Genomic DNA, 12,451 nt, shown 5'->3' with positions numbered 1-12,451 from the left:
TATTTGTCTTACTGCTTCAGGCACTTGGAGAAATACTCAGTACAGTGTATGAAGAGAAAAGAGCAGCACTCAGCTGCACTTTAGAATTATACTGCATTTTTCGTATGGTTTTAACAGATTTCACAAAGCCCCTAAATGATAACTATACTTATATTGTTCTTATTCTTTCCAAAATATAAATGTGATACTTGAATTCAGCATTTAAAAAGGAACAAACAGTGCTGTACAATTTTATTAGATTTAATCTACTGATAATTATTCAGAAGTCCAAAATCATCAGATAAGATTTAGGAATTATGGGTTATATATCTTTTGAGAGACACAAATTCGTAGCTCTTTATTGGGAGTGTTTTGTCACCTTTCTTGAATATCTCGTGTTGAACGTAGCTGATATTCTTTAGTCTTCCTTTTTCACCTGATATTCTCAGATATCAAAATGATGACAGGATCATCTCCACCTTAGCGAGATACACTAGTCACTCTCTGAAGAAGTTAATCCTCTAGAAGCCCCCTGGTCCCTGATATAGCTGCTGTCATTGGCACACATTCCTTTCTTACAGCTCAGCCAGAAATCGTCTTGTGGTGCCACTGACATATTAGCAGCACAAGAGTCTCATATATCATATCCCACTGTCACGGAATTTAAATTTACTGTTAGTTCAACACAGGAGTTCCAGAGCTACATTTATTTTTCCAGTACTCAGAACAGAGCTGCAGTTTTTTCGGTGCTCTCTAGGTTGCAATAGAAATCAGTGCTAGTTCCTCTGCCCCTGCAGCTCTGCTGATCTGAGCAAGTTCTTTTTGCTTCATGATTCCCCGCTGCAAGTTGTGAAGCTGTTATCCGTTCACCGAAATAAGACCGTGCAGCCCAGGGGTTGTGGGTCTCCTGGTTCCCCTCTCCACCTTCCAGTGGCTTCATTATTTCCTACTTCAGTTTCACCTGGTAGGCACTTCAGTAGATGGATTTCTGTCTCAGACATACATGGTACTGAATGCAAATACCTTTATGGTTTTCAAATATGTAATGTTCAAAAACCTGTTTTCCATTCTTCATGTTTTGCTTTTGTATTAAGGCATGTGTTCATTTGTAGTCATGTAACAACCACATATAATCTCCTTGTCCTGTTTTCCTTCTCTGAAATGCTCTTTGGACTCAGATTAGGAATCGATAGAGTTCAGGATCCTTATCTCCTATCATCTCCCAATTTCTCTTTCATAACTCAGGAGTCAAYCTCTATTTGATACAGCAATCTTCCTTCTGTGTTCTTGCCAGTGTTCTCGCTTCCTAAAATAATGAGTGAAACACCTGTTTTGGAGTGTCATCTTGCAGTGATCTGGTGGTGATTTGGTTGCTACATTTCTCCCACCAAGGAGAAATGTAGCATTTAAATGTAGCATGTAGCATTTCTCCCACCAGGTTATCTAGTTATCTGTCTACTTCAAATCTATCTTGGATTTTTTTGCTATGTTTGTTCATTTGATAACTCACTTGTTAATCCAGTCAATGCAGAGGTGATYAGATGACCTACTCATTATTTGTTTGGGCATCTAGTCTGTTGAATCAGCTTGTGCTTCTAGAAGGAGAAAATTTTTTATGTTAGATAATGAGCAATAAAGAATATTTTAAATGGGATAATTTTCCAATTAACAAAGAGCTGTCCTATATTTTTTATGTGAAGTTATGTGTGTCTCTAAAAACASCAAAATCACAATACAAATTTTACTAAAATTGCATGTAGAAAGAAATTGCATCAAAGCTCTCTAATTTGGCTTGTATGATGGCATTAAATCTTATTTTAATATCAGTGCCACTGCTATAAGATGGGGAAGTGTGAAAGTGTTTTTTTTCAGGATAGCAGAACATTACTACTATTATATAAAATTAACTCTTTTGCTCAATTTCTGATCATTACATTGTATTACAAATGCATCTACTGGTAAATGTCTTCAGAATAATGAGATCTGACCTTATAAGTTAGGAGGGTGGATTTGTGAAATGAACTGCAATCAGATATCTTCTATTGTATGACTTGGTCTTTCAAAYGGTGATTCTCTAGAGAGTTAGGTAGAAGATCATTCTCACATTTGTTATTCATTTTCTCATGTGTTGTAATTTGGAGTTCTACATTAATCAGGATTAATGATGTGTTTAGACTACTTCCATATTGCTATTCATTTATTTCATTATAAATGTCTTATCTTTTTGCTTAAAAATAGAACCTTCAATTATAACTTTGTTGAGAACCATGTATTATTAAGTGCATAATGACTATAGTGATTACATTGGTGGATTGATAATGTAATCTTTTTCATTCCCTTAAGGACAAAAAGAGTTATTCCTGTCCTGCGTGTGAGAAGTCATTTTCTGAAGATAGACTTATAAAATCACACATCAAGACAAATCATCCTGGTAAGAAAAAGAATGAAAGGAAAAATTTTCAGTCTACTGCCTTAAAAGAAGAAAAGTTTAGAGTGAGAAATGTGATGTGATTATGTTTTGAAGAAAGAGAGAAGTTATATGTCTAATGTAACTGGCTTAGGTTAGGAATTTTATTAAGTTTGCAGATGTTACAATTTAGAGTGAAAAAAAGTTATTGTTCCAATTGTGGAGTATATCTGGTAATTATGTGAAGCCCTCTGTCATCATCTAGCAAAGCACTTCTTTTTTCCGTCCAAAAGAGAATTTAAATGAATTCAGATTAAGCATTGRGAAGTCTGGAATTATGCATTTAGGCATCCTATAAGAGCACATGAAGCATCTCAGGAGAGCCATCAAAACTCCCATTGGCCACATATAAACTAAACAAAATCAGTTAATTGCACATTTTTTTGGCTATCAGTACTTTGGCTTGACTGTAGATTAATCTGTGTGAATTACAGAGGTCCCCGGGCTGACCTGATATGTGCTTGGTTAGAGTGAGGCAGGGCTTTATATCCAGAGCCCAGTAAAGCCCATGGTCTGTTCAACCACTTGCAGAGTCAAAGCTATTAAACCTGCAGGGCTCTTAGTGAAGCCAGCTGTGACCTAGCATGGCCAGGATTAAGCTGATCCCTACTAGGATCCAAGCTAACCCCTGCAGTCCCATTCAGACTCTGTTGATACTCTGCTTTCTAATACACTGCTTTRTCAGTTCAAGCACTGCATAACATGAAGACACTAAATCAGTGGGCTCTGCCTGAGTAAGCTGGACTTTCACTAAGCAGAATTTGAGAGCTCAGTGCCAAAGTACCCACTAGTGCAGGGACTGATGTAAATGTGGCTGAGCTGAACTGTATGCAGTCACAAAGTTGTTGTGTCCACATTCTTCTCCTGATATCCRTATTTTATTGGACAGACATGCCCACTGTTTCTGTGGATAAAGGAGAGCTAACCTCATTGACTAACATGTTGTAATTAGCTCTTTTCACAGTGATACTAATCACCTGACATCATTTAATATTAATCAGGCAAATACTAGTCATGCCTCATCTGCCTTTGGGAAATGAAAAATTMAATTAAAATGCCTCAACTACTATATTTTTTTGTCTGAAACAAAGTGTAACAGGTAGAGCAGCTCCTAATCCTGCTGCTGCCACTAGATAGTGCTAGATTCGTATTTTAAACAATTTTCTACACCTGGAGCTCAGACCAGCTCCCACTTTGTCTCTTGTTCCCAAACCTCTCTGTTTGCAGACCACTCTACAACAGTGTGGTTAGTGTAGGGGTTGTCGTGCAGCAAGGGATGTGTATCATGAAACAAGTTGTGCTGTGGAAGGGCTGCGGTGCYATGCTGTAGTCAGGAGGTATGTCACCCAGCAAGCGTTGAAATTTAAGCCTGAGAGTTGTGTCTGTACAGCTTCCATGCAGCATCGTGGACTCCCCAGTATAAGAGGGACGTGGAGCTTCTAGAGAGGGTCCAGCAGAAGGCAACAAAGATGATTAAGGGAATGGAGCATCTCTCGCAGGAGGAGAGGCTAAATGAATTGGGCCTGTTTTCTCTGGAGAAGACTGAGAGYGGATCTGATTAATATGTATAAGTACAGGAAGGGGGAATGTAGGGAGGAAGGAGCCAAGCTGTTTCCCCGTAGTGGCCAGTGACAGARCAAGGRGCAATGGGTRTAAGTTGAAACACAAGAAGTTCCATCTCCATTGAGGAAGAACATCTTGACTGTAAGGGGGACAGAGCCCTGGACCAGGCTGCCGGAGGAGATTGAGGAGTCTCCTTCTCTGGAGATCTTCCAAACCCGCCTGGATGCCACCCTTTGCCACATGCTCTGGGTGTGCCTGCTTGAGCACGAAGGTTGGACTAGATGATCTCTGGAGGTCCCTTCCAACCTTAACCACTCGGTGATTCTGTGATCAGCTGGGGGGGACATGAGCCATCGCTGACTGATGGGAAATATCAGCTCTATTCTACATTTCCAGGTTGCGATTGGTCTGCTCTGGTCAATTGACTACTGAATTATTAGGGTCTACTGTKCCTGGGGGGCTACTAGTCAACACTGGAGCCATGACTGTGCTAAATACGTCCATTAAAATCCTTTCAGAAAATTCAGTGGGTATCTGAATCCTTCTAAYGGTAATTTTTAGCCATCTTCCTTCTCTGAGGAAGTATAAGAAGGGTGAAATATGAATGAGTATAAAGCACTGAAGTAGACAGATGTACAAGTTATTTAATGAACTMGCTTCATCTGAAAAATAAAGGTGTATCAATCTGCACACATTTTTGGGTTTTCACCTTGTTTGAGCAGCTGTTTTTACATCTGTATAGGATATTTTTTTGAAGCAGGAAAATGGATTCTCTTTAAATAGTGATTTACAAAAGAAGTGAGTTTAAAAAATTACACAGCCGATTATTTTATGGCCTTATTTTTAATTCATATGTTGTAGGCAAATAGAACTTAACAACAAAATAGCAGATTTATTGGATATTTTTCCATGATACTAAAGAAATATTGCATCTAAGATATCCCTGTGCAGTAGTTATTAAAAAACAACTTTCATATGTAGAGGAGAATTCATGCAGAGCTCTTCCTCTAGTGCACCCTCTCTTTGTAATCAGAAGGATTTTTTTTGTTCTAACAACACATTTAATTACAAACCAAATAAACCTAGAGTCTGGTGGTCCTGATGGTATAAACTATCAAGTACTGCAGTGGAATGAATGCAAATGTTTTTAAAATTGCAAATGGAAAAGAATATAAATGAAAGGAAAAGTATGTATAATGTTTAAAGGAATTGAATTTTAAAAGGACATATCAAAAATTAATTTAAACTGGGACCATCTCATATTTATCATTAAAATGCTATTTCTGGAGCTTCCCTTGCCTTCCTTTTTAATGTCATTCTGTGTGCCTTCTCTCTCCTCTATTCCAATTCTGTTCATTAGGTAGAAAATAACGATATGAAGCAATACACTTTTCTCTTTTTTCATAGAGGTTAAATTCTGACCYCATGAAGTCAGTAGAAGAAAAATCTCCTATAGATGTTGGCAGGGTGGTATTTCAAATGATATCCAGCTTTGGATTCTTGTCCGGACTCCCAGATTTATCTACCGTTTTGTCCACAGAAAAGGATACAGCGCGACACTTAATCACACTAAAACAGTATGATTTAGTATGACATTTCTTAATAGTCCTGAGACGTTATAGGAATCMGCTTTCAAAGGTCCCTACGAAACAAGTATATTAGCCTGCAGTCATGGATCAAGGATCTAAGCCATGGAAAGGAGATGAGGTTTCAGACTTTTGTCTGTAATGTTTCTTTTCTTTTCACTCTCCTTCAACTGAAGAAGAAAATTAAAGATAAGTGTGCGTAGCTTTGAGAAGGAGCTCATCTTGCTGCTATCTTCAACTACYTGATTGAAGATTAGAGAGAAGACAGAGCCAGGCTCCTCTTTGAACTGTAGGGTGAAGGGGCAAGAGACAAGGCACATTAAGGATGGAGATCCTGCTTAGATMTTAGGAAAATAATTTTTGAATTGAAAGTGGTCAATCTCTGGAATGGGCCAAGAGGCGTTGCGTAATCTGCRCTCTGGAATACATTCAAAACAGGATTGACCCTGAACAGGATTGGATTTGACCATGAAAAACGAGCCTGAGTTAAAAATTGACCCTACATGGGGTGGAGGTTGGACAGATGACCTCTATAGGTCCCTTCTGATTCAATTTGGTCCATATTTTGTTTTGTTTTGATTTCCCTCAAAGATCAGACAAAGATCAGATTATCAGACTTCCTGATGATCATAACTATGAAAGAAGGGAAGAAAGTCTTCGTATCCAGAACATCGCTGAAAATTTCAGATGAAACCTTGAATAAAGTCTTATAAAAATATTGAAGAAAATGATTACTCTAATAGTTTATTGAGAAAGTTTGCAGCCAAAAAATGATCTCTAAACCAATGGCACACCCATGATGTGATTTGTCTCACCTATCTTTTAGCAGTCAGGGACATTGAGTATCCAGATCAGCAGAGAGGGAAGAAACATCCAGAAAGGCCTAAAGCAAAAGATCCTAAAATAATAATAGTTCTATGCTGTTTTTTTTTTTTTTTTTTTTTTTTCAGATAAGGTTTGAGTAACAGGAGTGGAAGTAAATCTTTTTAAAGAGTAGTAACTGATCAGAACCTAGCTCTTCTATATTATTTATATAACCTAGAACAAACTCCCTTATGTCCATTGTTTTTTTTTTTTTTTTATTATATTTTGTTTTTTCCTCAGAGGTTTCAATGAGTACTATTTCTGAGATTCTTGGCAGAAGAGTTCAGCTGAAAGGGCTGATTGGAAAACGAGCTGTGAAATGTCCTTATTGCGATCTCTATTTTATGAAGAATGGATCAGACCTGCAACGTCACATTTGGGCCCATGAAGGTAAAGCAATGGTTTTAACCATTGATTCAGTCTCACATATCATGAAAGCTCTGTTGGCGTGAAAAGGAATTCAAATTTATTGTTCTACCTGAATCAAAAATGAAAATTGAGTTGAATAGAAATAAATAAATTACCTTAATGGATTCTACATCATATATGGAACTGCACCTTCATAGCATGAGTAAACAGTTTGAGGTTTAAGTAAAAATCAATTAGCTTCTGATTTCTTTTTTTTCCTCAAAAAAGTCATTTATTAGCATCCGGAAAGTACTGTATGATAAATGTAACAAATGAATTAAMTGAATACTGAATCACTTAAAAACAGCAGCTTACTGCAACTCCTTATAAATTAGTGCTTTTTCTTTCATAAAGTATGTATTTATATGTAATAAAAAAAATTAAATCCAATTGTTTCATATTAGTAACATGTATATATTTTAATTAGCTCACACTATGCATAGTGGGTAGGTAAAATGGAGATAAGCAGTGATGAAAAGCCCTGAAGACAATGTTGTCATATATTTGACTTTCTAGAGATAAACTTTGGGAATGTAGCAACATACAGGTTAAAAATCTCTCGGACTAAAAATGATGCCCAATGAAATTTCATATTTACCCAACTTGTCTCTTTGTACAACAGGCAGAAACAGCTGTTATGTTCTTTAGTCAATCCATAATCTATGGGTCAGACTGACTCTTGCCTTTGAGCATGATTCTAGATCCYTTATCTATTTCTGTGCATCAGAGGCATAAGGGCCTTGTCACCCTCAAACTTATATTTTGGTTCCAAAGTGTTTGTCTTCATGCAGATGCTTCAGACATTTACACTTACTGTAGATTCCTTCCCAAATCTTAACTATGAGCTTACCTGCCTTTATACTCTAGTAGCTGTCTTTACCAGGAATCTGTAATCCATTAGGAACGTTGGTATTGCTGAATTGTAGCTTTAGAACAATTGATTTTGTAGATGCAGTTTGTTTCTGCTGCCATGAAAGCTTAATACTTACCTAATCTAACCATCAAGAGAAAGCAAGATGAGTCCAAAATAAAAGCTGATTCCAAAATAAAAGTTACAGTCTGTTCAAAATAGGTTCTTATTTTTTCTGCTTTTAAATTTGCTTTTGAGGCCATGAATATCAGCTTAAAACTGCCACAGACCCATGGCACGAAGTGTTGCAGTGCTCTGCCAGTTCAGATATATTCAACTTTTCTTTAAATATTTAGTTTTGTTCTTATAGAAATCCTACTAGATCAGATATTTTCCATCTCTCTATTACATGCTTTGACTGGTTTGAAAGAAATGTAATGTAAGTGCTCATGCTCTATCAAAAAAAAAGTATACTGCTGAGGGATCCATTAGCAAAACTGATGCAAACTAACATTAGCTCACAGCTTTGCACATTTAACTTGTGATTATGTGTTAAATGAATAACAAACCAGTCATCTGAAGATAGGTTTCCATTCTTTATTGCAGCAAGAGAGTAAGAGCAGGTTTGTGTATCAGTTATACACTAATTTATGCAGCCTGGATTCTGTTTTTAAATGAATAATGTACATACCAAGACAAAAATATGAATATTTGCATGGTTAAACTCAGTTCTTGAGTTCAGTAGAGAAGCATTATAATAAATAAAAACAAGGACCCAATTTTTTTAGTAAGCTAAATGAGGCTGTCAAGAGCTCAATGTCATTTACTTAGAAGGTATAGATTAAGTTTCTTAAAAGTAAATATCCAAATTAAAAACTTTGACCTTGTCATTTGTGTTGCTCACGCAATGTTAAATCACAAAACAAATCAATATCCACCCTACCATCAAAATGTATAGTTTCTTCATTTTATATATATATATTTTTTTGTTGTTGTTTTTAGGTGTGAAGCCCTTTAAATGTTCTCTCTGTGAGTATGCCACTCGCAGCAAGAGTAACTTGAAAGCCCATATGAATCGTCACAGCACTGAGAAAACACACCTTTGTGATATGTGTGGGAAAAAGTTCAAATCAAAAGGCACATTGAAAAGCCACAAACTCCTTCATACTGCTGATGGTAAGGGCATATTTTCTACATCTGAGATTGTATTAAGGCAATAAATATTGTGAGTATAGTGGGATGCAATTAATAAGCAACTTTTTTTTTTTGAACACTGAGAATACTTATGAATTTTGTTTGTCACAAAAGCCACTTCTCTTTGTGTAATAGCTGCAAACTTCAGAATTAGTTTCTAAGACAGACAGTTAGCTATCTCTGGAATACTTGATTTTTCTGGAATTTTGGGTTGACTTTATATCCCTGGGTATTCTTACAGAGAATAGGTGATCTCCATGGGAAAAACAGATTATTTCTTTGATCAGTGTTTTAATACTTTTTACTATGAGAATATTTTTGGAGTTGTCCAACAGAGGCAAGATGGCTGAGCCCCATCATTGGCAAGCCTGAATACGTATCCTCAATAGACACAACTTGAAAATTTGACATTCTTAAGAATAGCAGGATAGTATTTCAGGAGTTAGTCTTGTCTAGATCAGAAGTGGKAATTGGCTTTTAAATATTCTTTGCAGTCAAGAAACTATACTCTTTTAACAGTTACAGGGTTGAAGCCTTGACTCTAAAGTCAGTGTTATTACCGGGAGTCTTTTCTATCTGGTTTCAGATTGTCATTTTCATCTGTAATATGTGAAGTGACTGCTGTTTCCTTATTAATGCACCTCATTTTTTGATTGACATAAATATATTTAAGACTTATACTCTCTTGTCTTACCCTCCTTGCTCTTGCAGTTTCAGACATATTCCAGGAAATATTCCACCCCTTTGGAAAAGGTGTTTGGCCATTGGCTTTAGTAGGAACAGGATGTCACCATGTGTGGACTCTTCAGCCATTTTCTACTGCTACCTCAGTATACTTGCAGAAAATATAATTACATTTGTCACCAGAAATGCCCTGTGTGATTTGTCAGGAGACTTTCTGCCTTTTGAATGCTTTTGATGGTTCCTCTTTGCCCATTATCTATTTCTACAGTCACAGCACTTCAGAAGTTGCTGCTCGCATGCATTTGGTATTCTTCAGTAATGTCACAAACAAATGAATTTAAAAGATACTTCAGTTCTTTYTGAGACTTGTCTTCCTGACAAGCTAGGCAATTTTTGTTCAAATATCAGCCCTGCAAGGTCAGTTTGACCAGTGGAATATAAAGTAGTTTTACATCTGCTTTGTTCCATTCAATAGTGACATGACAGAAAACGATTCAGTCGTCTAGTCTTATTATTGTTTGTGATTAGAAATAAACTAGAAAAAAATGGTTTATTTTATTTGGATACCAAAGAAATTGTCTTAAGATCTTCCTTAGCTGTGTTCAGGGATGCTTTCATGCTCAATATAAAATGTCTGCAACTTTTTTGATCAATATTCAGAATCTAAGGGAACTCATTGATTTCAAGAAAACACAGCATGTGCTGTACTTGACCTCTTCTTCCTTCTTTTCAGTTTTTCTGTTTTTTAAATACATTTCTTTTTCCCAGTTTGAACAAATACAGTTTGACAGCCATGAGTGTTTGAACRGAGTTGTGGTACCTTAGTATTTTATACACGACTTCTAATTTAGTGGGAGCTAGCAAGAACAATAGTACTACCAAAGAGGAAATAGGAAGAAAAGAGGTGTGAAAACGAGAAAATACAAGGAAAGAAATTGTGTAATTTAAAATTGTAAGGGGGAAAAAAAGGAAAGAGCAAAAGTTTGGAGGAGAAAGTAAGAGAAACATTGAGGATGGGAATATATTTATGAGTTTTACTCTTGTAAAGCAAAGTGAGCAACAGATGTTTTGTGAAATGCCAGAAAGTCCTGCTAGAAAATTCCCCAATAAATACATTGTGACAAAATCTGACTAACTTGCTTCACTTTAAGAAGGACTCAGAGTAATGATTTCAGGGTCAAAAGCAGACTTATGATTACAAAATTTGATCTCTGCAGAATGCAGGGCATAACTTAATCTAATAATTATGCATTGAATTTTTGTTGGGCTGTAGAATGACTTGAACAGGCTTGATTTAAAGACTTCAATTGGCAGGCAATCCATTTGATTTCCAAGGAAATTTTTTTTTGTCATTAATCATGTCTTATATTAAAAATGTTGACTTTAATTCTAAACTGACTGTTCCGAACTTCATCTCTCATTAGGTGAAATTTTAGGTGAAATGGCAATTCCTGCTCTTGAGTTGTACTGCTGCTCTTTCAGGCAGGATGAATAGGACCTGCTGCATTCAGATTTGACCAGGAGCCTCATAAACGCATAAAGAGGCTTCAAGTATACAACAATTGTAACATGATGTTGTTGTCTTCTTTATAGAATTTAGAGAAGTGTTTTTTCTTTGGAGAGYACTCCTGAGCTGCAGAGTAATACTTTTCTTATTTCTTTTAAGATCATTTTCAGAAAATGCTATGGCTAAATTTCATTCACTCTCTTTATTGTGTTATACTGCGTGGAAGAGCTAGTTATGACTCAGGCTTTCTCCCTGCAGAGTGATTGACAAGTGTGGGCTATCTCAAATCCTTCACTGACTTAGCTTAATATCTAAGGACACAATGTTAATGCAAGCACATATCCATTGTCTGCACATATCCATTGTCTTTACCCTCATCCAGTCCACTATATCATTTTTGCCTCTCCACATTCAAAAAGATAAAAGTCACACAGTCAGTTTAACTCCATACATTTTGGGAAAAAAATCTGCAAAAAAAAAAGAGAAAAATACAAATTTGTACTCTCTGAGAACAGGTGAGATAGATCCTGGCCATTATCCGTTCTCTTTTGTAGCAGCCAACTACATGTCAGTGCAAGTCAGTGTTATGTGAGGTATAAACTAGTCACAGTATAGGCGGTTTTTTGCTTTGAGGGATAGTCATGGGACACTTCAGGTTGCACCAGAGATTTAGGTGAGAAAGGACAAAAACTCATAATGAACAAGTCAAACAATTGTCGTTCAGTTTGAAGTTGATGGAACAAAGTGTGTCCATAGTTTTCAAAACCACGTAAGCAGAAATAAAATATTGGAACACAAGGCCTCCATATTGGAACACAAATATTGGAACACAAAGCCATGCAAAATTTATTTCATTTAATGACAAAAGTTATTTCTTTGTGTATTCAGGATTAAGCCTTTGGAGAGAGGAGTTGGACTAGATGATYTCTAGGGGTCCCTTCCAACCTCAACCATTCCGTGATTCTGTGTGAAATCTCTTTGAGGGCAATTTGAGTTCTTGTCAGAAAAGTAATGCTAGATGTATAATCAAATGTTGTTGTAAGAACGGTACATCATACCCTATCATTCCTTTTCAAWTTAAAGAAAAATTAATTGTATTTGAAAAATAACCATTAGGTGCTTAGGACAGAAGTAGCTTGAACACTTGTAAACATGACCTAACATCTGCTTTTTAAGGATTTAGAAATGTGCTTTACAAATAGTAAAAGTACTTTATCTGCAGCTATAAATCATTGATTTTGCAGCTATAAATCATTGATCTTGAGAGGGTCCAGAGAAGGGCAACCAGGATGATTAAGGGAATGGAACATCTCTCGTATGAAGAGAGGCTGAGTGAGCTGGGCCTGTTT

General features: G+C 36.4%; 1 protein-coding gene across 1 annotated transcript in view; it reads left to right on the top strand.

Annotated features, from left to right (window-relative positions):
- Positions 1-12,451, top strand: part of ZFAT (zinc finger and AT-hook domain containing) — a 77,441-nt gene that overhangs the window by 39,412 nt on the left and 25,578 nt on the right. The window contains exons 8-10 of the mRNA XM_026039566.1: positions 2,323-2,410; positions 6,700-6,849; positions 8,720-8,893. Of these exons, the coding sequence (XP_025895351.1) occupies positions 2,323-2,410; positions 6,700-6,849; positions 8,720-8,893 (412 nt within the window). The remainder of the gene's footprint in view (positions 1-2,322; positions 2,411-6,699; positions 6,850-8,719; positions 8,894-12,451) is intronic.

Source organism: Nothoprocta perdicaria, unplaced genomic scaffold (genome assembly GCF_003342845.1).
Source record: "Nothoprocta perdicaria isolate Ctin4 unplaced genomic scaffold, notPer1 scaffold_233, whole genome shotgun sequence".
Taxonomy (NCBI): Eukaryota; Metazoa; Chordata; class Aves; order Tinamiformes; family Tinamidae; genus Nothoprocta; species Nothoprocta perdicaria.
This window is presented reverse-complemented; position numbering and strand designations above follow the sequence as displayed.